This window comes from Astatotilapia calliptera, chromosome 15 (assembly GCF_900246225.1).
Source record: "Astatotilapia calliptera chromosome 15, fAstCal1.2, whole genome shotgun sequence".
Lineage (NCBI taxonomy): Eukaryota > Metazoa > Chordata > Actinopteri > Cichliformes > Cichlidae > Astatotilapia > Astatotilapia calliptera.
In genome coordinates this window covers 6,778,390-6,797,795 of record NC_039316.1, presented here as the reverse complement: position 1 = coordinate 6,797,795, position 19,406 = coordinate 6,778,390, and the positions used below count along the sequence as shown (strand labels likewise).

The window sequence follows — 19,406 nt, the reverse complement described above, 5'->3', positions numbered from 1 at the left end:
ATTCCCTCTTCAGAGCGAACTCGCACACTATTCATCTCTGTCTCATACAGAAACCATTACTCACAAGCATACACATACAGTACACCGGCACGGAGGTACAGCGTACATGCGTCAAAGTGGAAATTCACCTACACACATGTTACTTAAGCATTTCTGTTGTTGCATCTCCTTCCCCTTGCGCTTATCACTTAGACCTTTTTCTTACTGTAAACATTCCACACAAAGCCATCAAACCAATGCTGATCTCAGTTGTGCAACACTCCTGCAAACACTCTTAAAAGCTCTCTAAGTCCTTTTGAAATGGGCCTGTGATGCACACCCAACATAAACAGAACCTAACAAACACTCCCAGTTTACAGGGAAAAGTGAGGTCGTCCCCCCCACCCACCCTCTGCAAAAGACACTAACATAAGGAAGTCAAGTTTTTCAAAGAAATTTGGTAGACGTTAGAAGGCAGGAAGAGACTTTTTGGTGGAATGTTTCCAGGAGATTTTTGTGACTGAGTCGAAAGAATACCAAACTGTCCAGATCATCTGGGCATTCTGATGAAAACAGACCTCTTGGGGCTTGGGAATTTATGGATACGCAAACAACTTTCACCCTTGTTAGCTGAAATATATTTTCCACCCAATAATAAATGCTTGACCAAAATTATTACCCTTCTATACTACTTTTTGCTTTTGGAGGGTTATACATATGTATTCCCAGGAATAAAAAAAAAGACAGATTTATCTTTCACTTTCCCTTTGTAACTATCTCCTTGACATGCACACACAAAGCAGTTTCAGTGATGGACCGTCTATTTATTCTTAGACATATTTGCATCTCTTAAACCGTAAGTGCTTGCATCTGTGCGTTTACATGCCGTATCATCTGACCTAATGAGAGTAAGAGCATTGTTCCCCTGGGAAGAGGCTGCCCCAGTGATATGCGGCCCAACAAATTGTAAACATACTCCTGCGCCCTGCGTCAGCTATCTCACAACACACACAAGCGAGTGCACGACGACAATGCGAGTGGTCTGACTTTCCTAACCTGCTCTAAATCTGAACCTTTATAGTAAACATCTCGGGACATCTGAACAAGCTTCTTATACGGGGATGGATGTGAATTACAAGGCTATATTTCACCGAGAGAAGACTTGTATGATTAAATGAGAGGAGGGGAAGACACAATTTGGTAACTAGGGAGGAAGAACAATAACAACAAGGCTGAATCATAAAGAAGTTATTTTGCTGTTTTGTTTGGGAGCAAGCCAGGAAGGAGAAGTGTTTGCAGCGAGCCAAGATGAAGAAGCTGGGCCACGGCTCACAATGCGCACGTGTTCATAAGCAAGTCATAAGTCAATGGGTATTAAAGCACACAAACAAACACACATGCGCACACGTACACACAGAAACTTTGAAATCTGCGATTGCTTTAGGCAACATTATCTCATAAAGATGATATGTTGTTCTTATCAGTTTAACATTTATGCTGTATTGTGCAAAGTTTATAAAATGTAAATAAATTAAAAAGAGCTCAAGTCAGACCAACAATATTCATATATAAATTATCAGTCTGCTTAAAGGTCAAAGTCCCCACAGAATGCGACAGCATGCAGGCACCTCAGCATCCATTGACTAAATTCATTCATGAGTCACAAGAGCGACTGCAAACGCTCTCATTGATAACATAAACTTTCCAAACTTCAGTCTGCTTTTGTAATCCCGTTCAGAATTCCCTGGGGAGTGTTTACTGATTCACAATCCTTGGAGATGCCACTAATCCGCACGTCTTAAATGTCAACACATCATAAAAACTGACAAAGGTTGCACACAGCAGCAGAAAATTAAATTTGCCTCATTTTCCTTCTTATGAAAGCCAACCTTCCACAAGGTGGTGCCAAACAGCTTTAAACCAACATACAGTTAGTCTGCCTGCATAGGCAGTACATTTGTATGCGCTGTAACCCAGCCTATTGCAGGGCAGGTAGGCAGTCATGAAATATTAAATATTTGTGATATGCTTTATTACTATGCTTTATGCTTTATTAGTCATAGGTGATTGTGATTCCATGTGCTGTTAAAGTGAGCTTTGTTAAGGCTTTTTCAGTGGTTCAGTACATTCATGTCACCTGGAGCAGTATAGGTACTAACAACCTTGTCTTTAACTTTTCAAAGATGGGAAAAAGGTCGTGTAATTATCATGTTTTTGATAACAAAATCCATGTAGGTCTACAATATCATAAGGCAATAAAAACAACAAAACAAAACTTTACAAAGAAATAGAATACGAGTTAAAAACCAACAAACAAACTGACACAAAATCAAAGAACACACACACTAACTAAAAGCCTCCTCAACCCAATTGGATCTAATTCTGGGAATTTAAAAGACCTCCATCCATGGTGACTGAGATGTCTAATCGAGTTATAGACACTGAGAAAGTCAGACTTGTACTGGGGGCTAAAGTCACTGACTGGTTAAAGAACTAATAGCAGTATTTTGGTGGTAAATCTGGATTGAACTGGAAGCCAATAAAATGACTTCAGTACTGGTGTAATCTTTCCATGTGCATGTCAGGACTCTGGCTGCTGCATTCTAGATGAGTTTACGTCACCCTACTGATAATTTGGATAATACTGCACACAGAGCATTACAGTAGTCTAAGCTGCTTGATATAAATGCATCGGCTACTTTCTCAGAGTCAGTTTGAGGTAAGAATTTTCAGAATTTTCATATATTTTTAAGTGGCAGAATGCAGTTCTGGTGACCTTATTATTATGACTATCAAAGCTAAGATCGCCATCCAAAATCATGCCAAGGTTCCTGACAAGCTCATGATAAACATGAAAAAGTTTCTGTCTCTGACTGTTTGGATCAACAGTGTGTCTGTGTTCACCCCCCCCCCCCCCCCCCCCCCACACACACACACACACACACACTTACACACAAAGCTATATATTAGGAGTTCTTATTACATTTTTGTTTTTCATTTTTTTGATGGTTTATAGTTTTTTCAAAAAAAAACTGTATTATTGCTGCACAGTTGTTTTGCAGTGTTAGTATTATATATATATATATATATTTATTTTTTATTTATTTATTTTTTTTAAATGTAAGCAGCTAGGTACAACTTCGCAACAGAAATATATAGGCATTTGAAGTTCCCCCAGGGATCAATAAAGTATTCTGATTCTGATTAAATTATATTTTATTTTACGATCCGGAAGTTGACGTTAATTTAGCGCCCACTAGGAGCGACTTTATTTTGTAAAACAGAAGCGGAAGGTGTCGTGTTTGTTACTGCTTGTTTGTGTGCGGAGGAAGTGGTTTGTCCACAAATTTTACTATTATCCGCCTTATTTGTGTTTTGGAATAACATCACAGAAAAAGCGAAAGCGGTAGCTGGATTCTTAAGATACAAACACCAGCCATTAACTTGCTTTAGACAGCTAGTCTGCTAGTTAGCATAGCTGACAACTTTTCATTCATTGCTGCCTGTGTACTCTTCTTTGTTGCTAGCTAACGGAAAGACCTCTTCACAACATTAGCTAGCTGAGCAGTTGCGAAATGTCGTTACCTCTTTGTTTTGCTTACAATCCCATATTAGTGCAGTTATTAGCGCAAACACCGACTCAGTGCATGTAGTTATGTTGAATTAGTTGCCGATTAGCTAGCAACATTTCCTCAAGCAAGCTTATCAGTTGCATGAGCTATAACGCAGTTTATAATACAAAGCAACGGTCTATACATTAAACGTGTCTATAAGTAACGAATTATTGACGTCGAGGGTCATATTTTGCTGTTACTTTCTTGGTTGTTAGTAGCAGTAGAAAGTAGCTAACGTGTTAGTCTGTATCGGTTTTTGTCGGGAAATTAGCTGGACGCTCAGCTAAAAGAATAATAATTGACAAAATAATATTTTCTTGCAGATATCTGAGTGATTCGTGCTTTGAGACACAGTCAAGTCTTTCAAGTGGAGGAGAACACCTTGCGGGCGAGGAGATAATTAGATGGTGGTGTGCAACTGAGGTGATAACCAATCTTCTTAGCATTTTTACTTACACTAACATACTAACTGGACTCGTGAATTCAGCAAACACAAAATACATCTGCAAAATTCTGATATAGAGCAGGCACCGCAATACATATTTTTATTAATGAATGAATACATATTCATTCGTGTAGTGCAATGCCCCTTGGAAGTATTTCTGATTTTAAATTTCAGAAATATTTGAAAAATGGCTTCATTTGGGTCTTTTTTTTGTTTGTTTGTTTTTTTAGCCCATCTTGTCTCCTTTCCCATCGGTGCAATAATGGTGAGGGGTGGCATTTTTCATGAATAAGTGAGAAGAAAAACCTCTGTGGTCCTCTTGCTGCACCACACACTTCCCCATGGATTCAAGCAATGATGAGGCACTTGATATTATTATCACCAATGTGGTGGCAACCTTTCGGACTCGGTGTCACCTCAACCTCCGCACCATTGCCTTAGAAGGAACAAATGTCATCTATAAGCCAGAAGTAGGGGTAAGTGTATTGTTATTGGTGAAACTAGAGAATGCTGCATTCATGTCAACAGTTAGAACTGAGACATGAAATTGTGACTTCTCTTTTTTTGTCCTCAGAAAGTCCTGATGAAGCTTCGTAAACCAATGATAACTGCTTCAATCTGGTCTTCAGGGAAAATCATCTGCACTGGAGCAACAAGGTAGACTGACACTCATAATGCAACATGGATACACACACCTATACCTAACTAAATGTCAAATTATTTGCTTCTTTTGGCCTCAGAAGTCTTGCTACTTTATTTGTGGGGCTGTACTGCTACGTCCCTTATCATATGTAACTAATGCAGTTAGCATTTCTCTCACATGAGAGCTGAATTACTAGTCCCCCGAATGAAATTTAAAAGTTTTGATTTAATTTAAAAGTACAGAGTAAACTAAATACTAAATTGGTATAACTATGTTTCAATTTATCAGCAGTGTAGAAATTTCAACAAGGGTTTGAGCTGTCACTTGGGAAAGCATCATGCCAAACTCAAAAGAAATCGGGTCGGACTTGAGAAAAAGAATTGTTTATGCTCACAAAGCAGGAAATGAATATACAAAGTTATCACATTGGATATCATCAAGAAATTCAAATAGAGCCACAGAGTACTTACACAAGTGTGGCAAAGGTAGGAAGCAAAAGATTGCAAACACTCTGGAAAGAAAAGTCGTGACAGATGTGTCTAAAGACCAACTCCAAAGACACTAGTGACTGACTTAGCCAAGTCAAGAATTGTGGTAACAAAGAAGACACTCACTAGGATACAGACCAAGAAAAGCTCTACTTCTGCAGAAGAGACATCTTAGGGCAAACTGAAACATGCTAAGAACAACCTGGAGAAGGATTATACATACTTAAAGTGAATTTTTTGGTCAGATTAAGGACTGAAAACTCCAATTAATGACTGGAGACTGTTATCCAGCAGCATCCACGCAATTGAAAATTGGCGTCGGGAGGCTAATGATTTTAACCCTGGTAGTTTTTGTCAAATATTTTTATTTCTCTGTGCAAAGTCAAATAATATAAGCAGCCCAAGTAAAACTAGAATGTGCATGAATAATACTTCTGCCCTCATCTGTATTAGCCCAGTTTAGAGGTTTGGATTGTAAGTATTACTTAATTACTCAAAAAGATGTTAGTTTCTGATTATGGTTTGTATACCAAGGAATTCATTTCACTGAGTTATGCTGCCATTTATCCGTTCTTTTCTCTTCCTTCTTTTTTTTTTTTTTTTTAAAGTGAGGATGAGGCAAAGCTCGGTGCTCGCAGGTTAGCACGCTGTCTGCAGAAACTAGGCTTCAAGGTAAGAATAATCACAGCAGCTGGTTTTGCATGGAAATACACAGTCAATCTGTTATTTGTTTAAACTCAGCCTACCTGAACGTTGTCCCAACTATTAAGACCACAGAGTCCCCATCTTCTGATGGTTGTTACTAGCAGGGTAACGCACAGTGTCACAAAGCTCAAACTACCTGAAACTGCAGTTATCTACATTAAGGCCATAAGACCTAAACTGGATTTCTCCTTTAATTATTGGACCTAAAATAAAAAGAAGTGTAAACTCATAAATGCGTGTATTTTGTGTCTCATATGTTTATGCTGTCTGTTCAGGTGAGGTTTTCAGCCTTCAAAGTTGTGAATGTGCTGGCAGTGTGCTCCATGCCATTTGCAGTCAATCTTATAAACTTCACGAAGAATAACCGACCCATTGCCAGGTAATGCAGTGCTGCTAAGTCACAACTGTTGCAACATTAATTAAAATCAATGCCATCATTGTCATCGTCATTATAACTATCCTGATCAAGCTGTAGCATATGTTTATCTACAGTCTTATTGCTTTCTGCTGTTTTCTTTGGGTTGTTAGCTTCATGGTGTGATACCATATTGAAAGAAAATAGTGACAACTGTGATTTCAAGTCCTGACATGAGCAGCAATAATGTGCAAAGTGAACGGGGAATAAAAGTTTAATGTTTGCTAGTGGAGGATGACCTCTAGTGGTTAGAGTAAACCTCACCGCATTGAGTGCATGTACCTGACACTACAGTGGAGCAAGCAGGCTGAAGAAGTATGTGTGTGTGTACTCTAGTTGTTGGATTTGGATTACTGTTGTACATGCTATCTGACAGAATATAGGCTGGCATCTAAACATGCATCAAGTCCGTTACTCACAAAGCTGTAGGTATAACTTTGCCGATGTGCACACATGTACTAAAAACTTTTTACCATCTACAGTTATGAACCTGAGCTCCACCCAGCTGCTACATACAGGATCAAAAATCTAAAGGCGACTATACAAGTGTTCTCAACTGGCAGCCTCACAGTTACAGGTATCTCACTCCTTACGAGGCTCAACACACACAGACACATTAAGTATCTTACCCCTTTTTATGTACAACTAAGAAGGCACATTGGCTTAAGGGATTGAGGTCATGTAAAATGAAAGCATTTTATAACTTGTTTCAATGAGGAAAGCGGTTTGTAAATAACCCAATTCCTCCAAGAATTTTACTCAAGCGAAATTGTTTTTTGTGCTTCCTTTCGTGTGGTGCACTGTTTATCAGGCTAAAGTTGAAACCCAAGGCAGTCTTTTTTTTCCTTTTTTTTTTTTTTAAAGCTTCTATTCCAGTTCTGTTGTTTTTTCTTTGTCCTGATATATTTTTGCTGATCTTTTTCTGCTTTCACACCATCACTGGATGGCTTAGGACCAAATGTCCAGAACGTGGCCACAGCAGTGGAGCAAGTCTACCCGCTACTGTTTGAGTGTCAGAAACCCCGCTGCAAATGAAACGATACAAGACTAAGGACTCGAGCTATTGAGTACTCAAAACGGACGAAGAAGCACCTTATCCTTGGAATTGCTTGCTTTGGTTTCATCACTATGTGGCAACAGCCACAAACGTCTGAACTCATTCATAGGCTGGGCTTGGAATACCACACTTGTAACGTCCTAAAATGTCCTCGTTATTTTTTACAAAATTTTAACGTTGTTGTGGAGTTGTTGGGATCTTGTGATTTTAACAGCCTAAACCTGCAAATGTCTTCCAAACTTAATATCCTTCAGCAGGCACCCGTCCTCCTCACCTGACAGTGAAGAGGCAGGAAGTTATTTGCTGTAGCGTATTTGCTTTTGGATGTCTCTGCATGGACAGTTAAAGACCATTTTGAAACTATTTAAGATTTGGCTATATATATATATATATATATATATATATATATATATATATATATATATATATATATATATATATATATATATATATATATATATATATATATATATATCGCCGTCCAAGGTTTGTAAAAGTCCTGCACAGGTACTCTGTATTACCCGTGTTATTGCTAAAGGAGAAAAACAGCAGACAGAGAAGTGGAATATTATCAGTGTACACAATGTAAGAGCAGGCCGATATGCAGAAACACATCCACTTACAACTTAAACACACCTCAAATTTACTTCCTTTTGTTCACAATAAGGCACATTTCATTTCTTGTTGTTTCTTAATAGTTTTAAGAACATTTTGCAAATATGCTTGATGTATTTTAATGTTTTGACATGTTGAACACTTCTCAAAGGTTAAGAATATTTTCAGTTTTCAAGTGACGAGTTAAGCTGTTCATTGAACACAACCACTTGTTAGACAATATTGAGGAGATTTTTTTATTAGCAGAGGACTAAGAAATCATTAAAACACTGTCCACAATTGCCAGTATACACACACACACACACACAAAGTAGCAAAAACATAACATGAAAAAGTAACTGACTCATAATTACAAAAGCAGCCACTCTGTGGAGTCGTACAAAGTTGTATGGCAGCACTAACACTTGTCGAAAAGGTTTCGTAATACATTCATGTGAATTCTTGAGGCAACCATGAGTGTTCGGACAGGCATAAAGGCAACATGTATGTATGTATATAAATGCATCTGATAGAAAAAATGTTGATTAAAAGCTTAGACATGCTGTTTAAATGTGTGTATGATGGAGTACTTTTTGAACTAGTGTCAACTGAAAAATTGTGGCACTTGGATTTTTGTATTTTGTATAAAAAAAAAATAAAAGTGAACAGGCAACCAGTGGACTACTGTGTGGTGTGTTTGCTTCCCTTTGCATGACATTGTTTTTGTGTGTGTGAACATATCCCGAGTACATGTGGAGAAGGCACTTCCCAGTTGATTTGTTTTTTTGTTTTTTTTTTCCCTAGAATGTCTTCCATACTGTCATTAACGACTGAGATTTCCATGTCAGGCTTTGCAAACACACATTGCAACATTTAAAAGGTGATGTAAGTCAAAGTACAGGTTATAAAATGTAAATGTTTTACTCGTGCATAGGGCATCCGCTATAGAATTTGTATTCTTAAACTCATTACAGCATCGTACTAATAAAAAATAAAAGAAGGAATCGGTCTAAATCACAATTCATGCCAAACATGGCTCCTGAACCTCGTGATTTGCTTTTTTTCGCCGATTCTTTTTAAACATTCAGTAGCCGGTCTTACACAGCTAGCTGCGTGTTCCCATAAAATGCAAATGAGGAGACAAACAATTCCTTCCATATTTCATGTGGGTTTTGAACACATCCACTAACATAACTGGTATGACTGGTTTGGCCCTTGTGTACCATGTTAAATATAACAATGGGCACCAATAAAATGACACTGTGCTTAGGAATAAGCTTGCCCTCCTCCAAAGAACGAGTACCAGTTTGGGCTATTGGTGTTTGATTTTAGTTAATATAATGCCAGATTTGCTAGATGAATTTTTTTTTTTTACTCAAAACGGAGAAAAAAAAATGTAAAAACTGATGGAAATCTGAGAAAAAGATTTGCTTTTTCTTGAATATAGCAATTAATACTAGAATATAATACTAGCTATGCTCATTTAAAAAAAATCAAAGGCTCCATGATGGGATCACATGTGGGCATCATCATCATCAAGAAACAGCTGTAACTACAGCCAATATAGCGACGTAGATGAGATGATTGTTGCTGAACTGCAGGCTCCTTCAGTGACAGACTGCTGCATCCTAGATGCATGAAGGAGCGTTTCCGCAGGTCCTTCCTCCCTGCAGCTGTCAGACTGTACAATCAGAACTGCTCCCAACAAACATAGATGTTTACATCTGCGCTGTAACTGCAATAAGTTAATTAACCAATTCGCACTACAACCTGGTTTGCCTCTTACCTGTAGTTATTTTTATTTAATTTAATAACTGTACAGTACTCTGTTTATAATAACCATTGTCCTTAATGTAAATATGTAAGAAAAATTGTGTATGTTTCTGTTCCGTGTCCTGTGTACTGTTTGTTTGTATATGTGTCTTTTTGGCTGCTGTTACAACCAAATTTCCCCTTGTGGGACAATTAAAGGATTATTCTAGATATATGGATATTTTTGATTGTATATTGTCTTGATCGTTGCTCTTGACTCTCAGGACAGTTGTTGTGTAGGTTTGCTGTCCCTGATCAGGCTCTCTTGAGGCTGAACCGGCCTGGAAATTCTCACCTTAAAAGTCTTCCTGTTAAACAGGGAGGGGAGAAACAGAAGGTAAAAATCACTTTCACAAACCAGTTTACTAGATGTTGATGGCATAGACGTCGAATGTTCAAATTCAAATTCTATTTGTCACATACACAGTCATACACAGTACGATATGCAGTGAAATGCTTAGACTGCTCGTGACCTAAAGAAAAAAAGACTGAATAGGATAGGAAATAAATATGAAAATTAAAATGAAGGGTAAAGGGTAAATTTAGCTAGGAAGTGTTACCACTCACTTCTTAGCTAGCTCTTTTGAGATCTCCTCCAGTGTGCGACCTTTGGTGTCAGGGACAAAGAGGACGACGAATACCAGCAGAACAAAGCTCATGGTGGAGTACAGGAACATAACAGTGGGCACACCGATGTTTTCTTTAAAAAACAAAAAACGAAACAATTAATATAATGCAATACCATACTTGCTGCATAAGCAACCCCGTTTCCCAAAAAATTGAGACATTATGTAAAAAAATAAAATAAATAAGAAATGATTTGCAAATCATCCAAATTTAATTTAAAAAGTCCAAATGTTGATACTGATGAATTTTATACGCATGTTCATTTTCCTTCAATAGACCAACAACACGTCCAAGCTATATACCACTATCTTACTATGAAACCTGGGATAACAATTAAGTTCCATGATTGCCCACAATGTTCAGGCAGCAGCGTATTAAAAGCAAAAACTGAAATTTGCACCATGAGTTCAGGAATTTGTAAGACCATATGAGTGCACTACAATATATGACATGCATAACTTGCACATCTTTGAATGGATTATAGCTGAGCAATGTATACAAGGACATCAGATGTTGCCATCTGGTCAACATCTACTTCAAGGAAGTTCTTGCTTATTTCAGCAAGCCATTGCCAAACCACGCTTAAACAAAAATCTTCAAACAGTATAGCGCAGTAACTCAGCTGATTAAGCAAAAATGTTTGACTGTTTGTGTTACCATAGCAACACTACTTGTCACACACTAAATAGCGCTACTACACCTCTGAGTGTTCCCTTTTTTTAATTAAATATTTACCTGTCAGACTTACAGACTGACTTACATAAGGAGACAAAAGGTCCCTAATTTGCATGTTGCAGCAGTAATTATACAGTTTGGAACTTGCCCTTTAGCATGAATGGTAGGACTGCTTTGAGCTTTGTTTGTGTAGCCACCCTACATATGACAGGGAGCAGTATTTAAATGCTATGCTTACTTAAAAAAGACAATGTCAACACATACACATACCGCATTGTTACAATAGTATGACTAAAAAGTAAAAGAGTCCAGGAGCTAAACTGGCTTCTTTCTTGCAGTCCAGACTTGTCAATCATAAAAGATACACACAAACATTTGGCATTTTAGGAAACCAGAGCAACAGGTCTGCAATTGCTTTGAACTTTTCTCATTTTTGACATTTGGGCAACACAGCGATGCACTGGTAACGCTCATAGTAAGGTTTCTTATTTAAAAACCTCTGGACGCTTCTGTTTCTTTCCACAAGATTAACGATTTAAAGTCAAATTAGTCACAAGTATGAATATAAAAGTCTGGGTTTGTCTGTTTTCTGACATAATGAGAATTTGTCTAGGGTTTACCCTGTCTCTTTCTGTATGACGACTATGTATTTTCATTTTTACATGTTACTAATAAAGTAACATTTAAAATATAGCTGCATAACCTAGTTTAGGTCCACTATATAGGCAAATGTTTGGCAAACAATGCCAACCAGGTGCTAAAATAAAGAGATGCCAAAATGTGAACACTAACTAATTGGGTTAGGTGTGGTCTTGGGCTTGATCTTGGCAGTTCTGTTGGAGGATAGTAAAATTGTAAAAATGTGTTTTTTAAAATGATTATCACTTGTCAAACAGAAACTCTGTGTTAATTTTTACAGAGTTTCTGTGAATTCTTGCACTAGTTTAAACATGTCTGGTGCAAATACATGTCAGTGTAGGCTCTCAGTCGTTCAGGCCATGGTAGTCTAAGGAGCTTGGAAAAGAAAGCGATTCGACTTTAAGTTCAAGTCTTTAAGTTTCTTAAAGATGTTTCACTTCTCATCCAAGAAACTTGTTCAGTTCTAAAACCAAATGGTTGAGAGTCCCAGGTATTTAAACCCAGCTGGAAATTTCTGTTTGGTTTGTTGATTGATCATGTGTCTCACCACATGAGGCAAGGTATGAAAAAAGGCATGGCTCAATATCACCAGAGGTTTTAGGTGAAACCATTGTGAGACCCAATGAGATCACCTGATGTAAGATGTGAGTGGGGGTTGAGGCACCAGGGAAAGGATCTCAATGCGGCATTGTAGGTGGCAGAGAGTTGGTGTCGTGTAAGTATAGCTGCTGTAAGTATAGCACATACCACAACTAGCTAGAACCTACAATTTATAAATTATAAGTAATAAAGTACTCACCCGTGATGGTGAGGAAGGTCATGGAGATCAGCAGATTTGTGGCCCAGTTTACAGCTGACACCACCGATACAGCTCTACCTCTGACTCCCATCGGAAAGATCTCACTGAGAACGACGTACACCACTAAAAAGAGATAAAGGACAAAAAAAAGAGGGGTATAAGAAACTCAGTCTAACTCGTTTTATTTATATAGCACTACAAGGATTAACACTGGGAAGGAATGCCCTGCTGCTGGATGCCAAAAAATGTAAGTGTAGCAAAATGCTCACACATGGAAGACTGTGTATAACCATTCCCTTAACCATTTAAGGTTAATGAGAGTTAATGAAATCTCACTGTCTTACCATAAGCTGACTATATTTGCTTTCCATCTCAGATTTTTGAAACCAGATGTCATGATCATTCATTAATTCAAACTTTAATAAGAGGAAAAACTTGACTTGAGCCCAGGAAAGTGTTTTTACCAATGCCGAAAACATTGGATTAACTTTCCATACACTTCTAAATAACAGGAAGTGGTTTTTGCAACCACGGAAGTTGTCCATTAGAAAAAATGCATGTTTGAAGCAAATGAGTTAGCTTCACTTTTCAGACTCAGAAGCAATGTCCCTCTTATATATCCAGTCTCTAGATAAATACAGAGACACTGCATGTGTATGTGAACCATAATGTACGGGTACTTACTTGGTCCAAGACTAATTGAGAAGGCTGCCACATACACCAGCAGGCTGATCAATGACGCCCACTTCAGTGAGGAAGACACTTCAACAAGAGTCCTTCTTCCTACTGATTCCCACACTGCATCATTCTCTGTTTTGAGCCCCTGCACCTGTTCAGTGTTCCACTGGTTTTCCAGGTGGGTAGACAAAGTGCCACTATTCTCAAAGTCTGTGAAGGTTTCGTTTAAATCCCATGGCATATGCGTGTTGTTTAGAGGGCTTTGGCTATTGCACAGGCTTGTGAGGTGAGTGTGACTTTGTAGAGTCAATGTACCAAGGGCAGCCAGCGACAATCCCATAGCGACAGCACCCACACACAAAAAGCTCTTGGGTCCCAATCGGTCGACCAGCAACACGGCAGGGATGGTACCAACTACTTTTACGACTCCGAACCCCGTGGAGGCCAGGGTTGCTGCAGCATCACTGTTGAAGCCAACGCTGCGGAGAAGTGGCGAAGCATAGGAAAGGATGTTGGGCTGTCCAGTAGCCTGCTGGAGGAAGACTAAGGCCACACCTATTAGGAGCCGTGAACGCAGATTAGCTTTGGCACTGAAAAGCTCCAAGAAGCTATGCTCTGATTCTTCTTTCAGTCCAACCTGGATATCCCTGAGCTCCACTTCCACACGCTCCTTACTTACGCATCTCATTCTGGCCAACACTTTCTTCGCCCGCTCCACTTTGCCCTGAGCAACGAGGAAGCGTGGACTGGGTGGGAGGAATATGAGCGCACCTATTTGCAGGAGTGCTGGAGGAATTACTAGTCCAAATGTATAGACCCAGCCATGAGGTACGGTAGCAAAGGCGTAACTACAGCCGAATCCCAGCATTACACCAACAACCAACATCAACTCGTACAGCGTCACCAGGAGACCCCTCCTCTCCCTCGGTGAGATCTCTGCAATGTACAAACAAGCTGCTGTCCCTGAAAGAGATGTTCCCATGCCCACAATTACACGGCCAAGTGTCAGTGCAACAAAAGAAGCCACAGCGATGAGCACAACGGTGCCGCCAACTACTAGAACAGCACTCAGGAGCAAAGAGCAGCGTCGGCCGTAGCGATCTAAAAATGTTCCTCCGGCCAGGCAGACGAGGAGTGCACCGAGCAGGTGGGAGCTGACCAGCAGTTCCTGTTCCCTGCAGGAGAGAGAGAGGAGGCCCCGCAGCTGCAGCAGGACCCCAGAGGTCAGCCCCATTTCATAGCCCAACATCAGGCCGCTCAGAGAGGCCGCTATGGCTGCAACCACCACCAGCCAGCTGCAGCCTGCAGAAAGGGACAGAAATACAGAGAACACAGTGAGAGAATGTATCTTAAGATGATAGCTATACTGAATTAAGCGCCAAGTGCAAGTTTCCAATCTCCTAGCTTCACTTTTTGTCCCAAAAAAACAAGACCAAGATTGTAGGTTAACCCAGCAAGTGGGCCTAGTTTTATTGTGTTGTGTTTTTCGAACATTATCAGTAATACAGAGAAATACAGAGAAAGGGTTGTGGGCTACATAAGGTAAGAGGTGCGTCTAGAGTATCCAGGTCCTCTTGTCCCACATTCTGTGACAAAGTTCCACATTTGGACTGGCTCAAGTCAATGCCGCTCAACAGGGAAAATGGCATGTAAGAATGAAGTCACAATATGTGTCAATAATGCCTTTTTTGGCCTTAGTAACGTGTCCCGACATCATCCCTGTTCATTCTAGGTGGGATCCATGACAAGGCTAACAGTCATTTACACTCATACCTACAGTCAGCTTAGAAATAAATCAGCTAAACTAACACACATCACTTTGGAATTTCAACATACAAAGCCAGATGTTTCCTGCACAGGTGCTAATCACTGCACCCCCATGCCATCGCCAGAAACAGCCATTTAGTCTAGAATGGAGGAACAGGTTGAACCTTATTTGATTGGCCACAAAACGGACTCTGCCCCAGGTAAAATGCTTTTACAACATGTTACCCAATTCCTAAAACAGCTTCCAGAACACATGTATCTGCCTGTAAACCGGATAAGATTAAAAGTTTTTATATAGCATTTGACTACCTCAAAAGATTAAAAACTCACTTAAGGTGATCTGATACCATCTAATGTTTTCTTATGCAAGGACACAGTGCTGTGGCTTCATTTATTAAAGTTACAGTGTGTAAAATCTTACCACTAGATGTCTGTAGACTGTAGACTGCAATCAACTGAACTGTTTTCCTATCCCTCCCAATTCAAGTCCACCATCCTAGCTATGGTGGCCACAATAGAACAAATGTCTCTGACTGCTGTTCAGTTGTAGTGAGTGTGAATGTAACAGTGTTGGATTCGGACACTTAGCAAATAAACTCTCATACGATGTGTGAATGTAATCAAACTGTTTGCCAGAGGGACCGTGAGATACTAATGCTAATAACCAGCAGTTGACGGGGGTGCAGTCGTGTTAGGCTGTCCTGCCAAAACACAATTAGAAGGGACGACCACTTTATTCAGTGTGGTGGAATGACATGGCTGCTTCCACAAACTGTTTCTGTGTATTTTTAATGTATTAATTCTAAGTTTTTGCAAATGTATCAATTCATAATTTATACAAAATTAGGATATATAATTATAAACTTACCTATATATCTTAGTGAGTACAATATTATTATTTTTCGATTAAACAGATTAACCTCTGTATCTTTAACAAAGGCTCATGAGAATTTTATGTATACTTGATAATATCCCTTAAGCAGCTACAAGCAACCGCTGGTCCTTTTTATTTGGTGGTTATGGCCTGTTGCAAAGACTAGTAGGAAATATTAACATCTTGAACTAGTATGTCCTAGACATGTTTGATCTGAAAAAGGTTTACTTGCAAACTAATAAATAGTTAAACATTTAGATTTAAAAAAATAACTGTATTCGAGAATGGATGCCATCTTCTTAACACTGCTTTGTTGTGCCTCACATTTAAACAGTAATACAAACAACCTGTATGGATCAGAATCAGAGTGTTGTAATATGTTCTTGTTTATAACTTGTCAAGCTCATATGCAGGATTAAGAACTTGGTAAACAGAGTGTGGAGGGGCAGTAGATGATATTGCGTAAGCTAATGCGGTACTGTGTCCGTTCACCTTCCACAACAAAAAAACTCTTAAGTAACAAATATTCAGTCAAGTCAGGGTTTACGAAGAGTCCTCAGAAGGTTCACCCGACCATGAAGTCACTTTATTAGTGCTGACTGTGTGGAATTAGTGGTCAAGGATCAGAAGAAGAATGAAGCAATCTGGTAAGGCTGTGTGTTTGTGAACATGTGCTAGGAGTGCTTCACGTTGACTAATAGATTATTGTTACAGATGAAAGAGGAAGAAGATGACTTTAGCATTATCTTACATAATGCATCATTAGTTATATTACATTAGGTGATAATATCCCTGCACCTGTTATTAACTGTACTTTCTAAAGCTATAAACACAAATGTGTATCTAACGACCACACTAGTGAGAGCTTTTATTAGATATGATTACATATGATTTTATTACACACGATTCAAGGAAAGCTAACACAGCTGCAAACTATTAAATGCTACGAAGTTTGCTTTGACAGTTCAGCTGCAACCCCAGCACTCAGCCTCATATCAGTCATTTCCATTAAATGGTTGTCTAATAATAGGATTTTATGTCATTTGTTAGCATGTCACAGCCTGTGATACCTTAACTCAAAATTCACACTGGCGCACTTGCTAATACTGTTCTAGAGAACAACCCCACTTTTTTTTAATTTGAAACAAGGAATTGTTTATTTCCAACCATGTGCTAGCCTACCTTAGACGCACAAACACACGTTTACTGTGGCTGGAGGGTCCACCACTGGGAAATGTTTTTTGGCCTACCGTGACCTGTTAGCTGTCCTTATCTGACTACCAATGAAGTCCATGTACAGCAGAGCCAGTGCAGTGAAAGCAAAGTGTTTGCTTCTGCATCCAGGTCAAGTGTAAGCCTGGCAGTACCACACTTCAGTATCTGATTATCATAAAATGCACTCTTTCCAACATGTAGTGAAGGCAAATAGCAAGGTGACTGATGTTTTTCCAAACAGTGGGTGTGCATTATGTGAAGAATTTGTGTCACATTTTTGGCACATAAATACGTCGTGACTGAGACACAAGAAATCAGACATCAGCACCTTTTGGCTTAATCATAAATCACTGTTCGAGAAGCTCAGCTCCGTAATCCTGCAATTCATTAAACTATTCTAAGAAGCGGGTTTGTCAGGTTATCTGGATGCTGAGCTAAACCTAGCTCCTGATTGATGCAAATTATTACTTGGAGAATCAATATATCTCAGTTTAGTGACTTATATTTCTAGCGTGTAGTTTAGTCACATATGAAGCTGACTGGGTTATGTTTTTAACATTATGGATGGATACTTGTGAAGAGCCCGTGCAACGTTTTTGCTATTGTGCAACCAAGGTCAGCATGACCAGGACTCAAGCATAAAAAGCTGTCATAAACATGTTTTGGCTTAATCATAAATGAGTGTTTGAGCAACAGCTAATGTGAAGAAGTTGCTCATGCAGCAAATGCCTTTCTTTTGCTCCAGCTTAATAATCATAGGATTCATGTATCCATTCTAAGAAGCAGGTTTGCAGAGTTTTCCAGATGTTGAGCCAAATTATTACATCTCAGTTCCACATCTAGACAGTATTCCTTGAGCAATCATCTACATCTTCTTTCTCTAAGGGACAGCCAACACTGACTTTCACTATATGCATTCTTAGGGATTTAAGTGTTTAGCAATGTTCAGCAGAGAATCCCCCTTTTTTTAAACCCTATTTAGTCTTTTAAATGACGTAAGATATAAGCTCTAAACGGAACATGCACATGCACACTTTTAAACCTGATAAAAGACAACATCAGTGGCTGTTCATACCTGGTTCTCTGGGTGAGGTCAGCTTTTGGTTCTCAGCTGAGGGTTTGCTTGGGAGGTAAGAGGTCATCCTCTTGGTTTCGCTGCTGGACTCCATCATTAACCGCCACTAACAATAGACCTACAAACAAGTACACACCAGCGTATTTAAACAAACAAATCATTGTGCAAAGGCAAGAAAAAATACAGCAGATATTATTCATGTTGCACAAGGACAGATACATGAAATTCTAATTCACATCAACATCCCAGGCATCATTATAAAATATTTATTATACAGTAACATGAACAGATCCAGACAGAAAAACATAATTAATCATCAAACATGATCCCCAGTCACAGGTGAAGAATCAGCTGATGCCTCTTTGTGGCTCTGGCTGGGCGCACCCAGGTTTCCCTGTCATACAAACCAGCTGTGTGAAGCTCACCACGGACAGCTGCAGCTGGATCTGTAAAGAGCTGACGACTGTGTGGCATATAGTTGTTTAAAGCTGAAAGTGTTGCACGTGTTTTTTGAAAATCTCTGGAAATAGCTATAGAAACTGTGCTCTCTCCTTTACCTGTGACCAGATACTGCACTGTGATCAATGCTACTTCAATGTTGCAACAGATCACTGTTATAATTAGTGATACTACAGACAAAGTCCACGATCGCGTGTTTTTCTGCCTATATAATATACAAGAGTTGAGCTAAACCCTTGCAGTGCACTTCTGTAGAGGCTAGACAGCACTGAGTACCAGGAATCACAGACGTCTTTAGTGCAAAAGCCCACGGCGCTCAAATACGGGTGTGTTTATGTGCAAACAAACCGTTTTTGCTACCTAAAAGTTTCTTAGAGCACACATTTAGGTTGTAATGACAGCCGAGTGCAGTGACATTATTCCTACCTGGTGCCACAGGCTTTCTTTCTGCTGTTGGCCTACGCCCGAGTCTGTCGGTCCATTCGTTCTCGTGTCCACACTTCCAGAGTTCCCCGGACTCCTCTTTCGCTCGTGTTACTGCACGCTCTCGGCTTGTTTTTGCTCAAGTATTTGCATAACCCCGCACACTTATTCCCGCACTACCAATAGAAAACTCTCCTTAGCCTTGGACCTCCTATCGTGACCTCTTATTGGACCAAAGTGTATCTCCACGTGCCCCTCCTAATGAATAATGCACACCCGAGTTTCTGATCTTTCTTTGATATGACTTCCAGCTGTAATCACAGACAAATATGATGTAGTGGTTTCAGCTGTGATTCCTAATATAAAGCAGGCTATAAAAAAATGCACCTGTATCAATAATGCTCAGTCACTCATAAAGGCACT

At 39.3% G+C, this 19,406-nt stretch overlaps 2 protein-coding genes across 4 annotated transcripts; one reads left to right on the top strand and one right to left on the bottom strand.

Moving 5' to 3' along the window:
• The first annotated feature begins 3,233 nt into the window (after nt 1-3,233).
• On the top strand, nt 3,234-7,746 carry tbpl1 (TBP-like 1). 3 transcript variants are annotated; one of them, XM_026143542.1, is made up of 8 exons: nt 3,234-3,313; nt 3,917-4,016; nt 4,269-4,514; nt 4,613-4,695; nt 5,778-5,841; nt 6,150-6,253; nt 6,772-6,866; nt 7,242-7,746. In XM_026143542.1, the coding sequence occupies exons 3-8, from the start codon at nt 4,380-4,382 to the stop codon at nt 7,322-7,324; spliced, it is 564 nt and encodes a 187-aa protein (XP_025999327.1). In that variant the 5' UTR covers nt 3,234-3,313; nt 3,917-4,016; nt 4,269-4,379; the 3' UTR covers nt 7,325-7,746. The 3 variants fall into 3 exon arrangements, with proteins under 3 accessions (XP_025999327.1, XP_025999328.1, XP_025999325.1); XM_026143543.1 differs by having other exon boundaries at nt 3,235-3,299; XM_026143540.1 differs by having other exon boundaries at nt 3,253-3,385.
• A 2,124-nt stretch (nt 7,747-9,870) lies between these two features.
• slc2a12 (solute carrier family 2 member 12) lies at nt 9,871-19,153 on the bottom strand. The gene is made up of 6 exons (XM_026143440.1): nt 18,987-19,153; nt 18,102-18,219; nt 13,177-14,472; nt 12,493-12,615; nt 10,320-10,452; nt 9,871-10,060 (listed from the first exon to the last, which is right to left on the bottom strand). The coding sequence occupies exons 2-6, from the start codon at nt 18,196-18,198 to the stop codon at nt 9,973-9,975; spliced, it is 1,737 nt and encodes a 578-aa protein (XP_025999225.1). The 5' UTR covers nt 18,199-18,219; nt 18,987-19,153; the 3' UTR covers nt 9,871-9,972.
• Between the last annotated feature and the right edge of the window lie 253 nt (nt 19,154-19,406).

Bases quoted from the DNA above. Each gene is read 5' to 3' on its own strand.
- slc2a12 (XM_026143440.1), bottom strand. From the start codon at position 18,198: ATGATGGAGTCCAGCAGCGAAACCAAGAGGATGACCTCTTACCTCCCA. The intron at 14,473-18,101 runs GTATGAACAGCC...CCCTTTCTGCAG, and splicing joins GACCTCACCCAGAGAACCAG to GCTGCAGCTGGCTGGTGGTG. The intron at 12,616-13,176 runs GTAAGTACCCGT...ATCTCTTTTTAG, and splicing joins CTCAATTAGTCTTGGACCAA to TGGTGTACGTCGTTCTCAGT.
- tbpl1 (XM_026143542.1), top strand. From the start codon at position 4,380: ATGGATTCAAGCAATGATGAGGCACTTGATATTATTATCACCAATGTG. The intron at 4,696-5,777 runs GTAGACTGACAC...TTTTTTTTAAAG, and splicing joins ATCTGCACTGGAGCAACAAG to TGAGGATGAGGCAAAGCTCG. The intron at 6,867-7,241 runs GTATCTCACTCC...TGGATGGCTTAG, and splicing joins TGGCAGCCTCACAGTTACAG to GACCAAATGTCCAGAACGTG.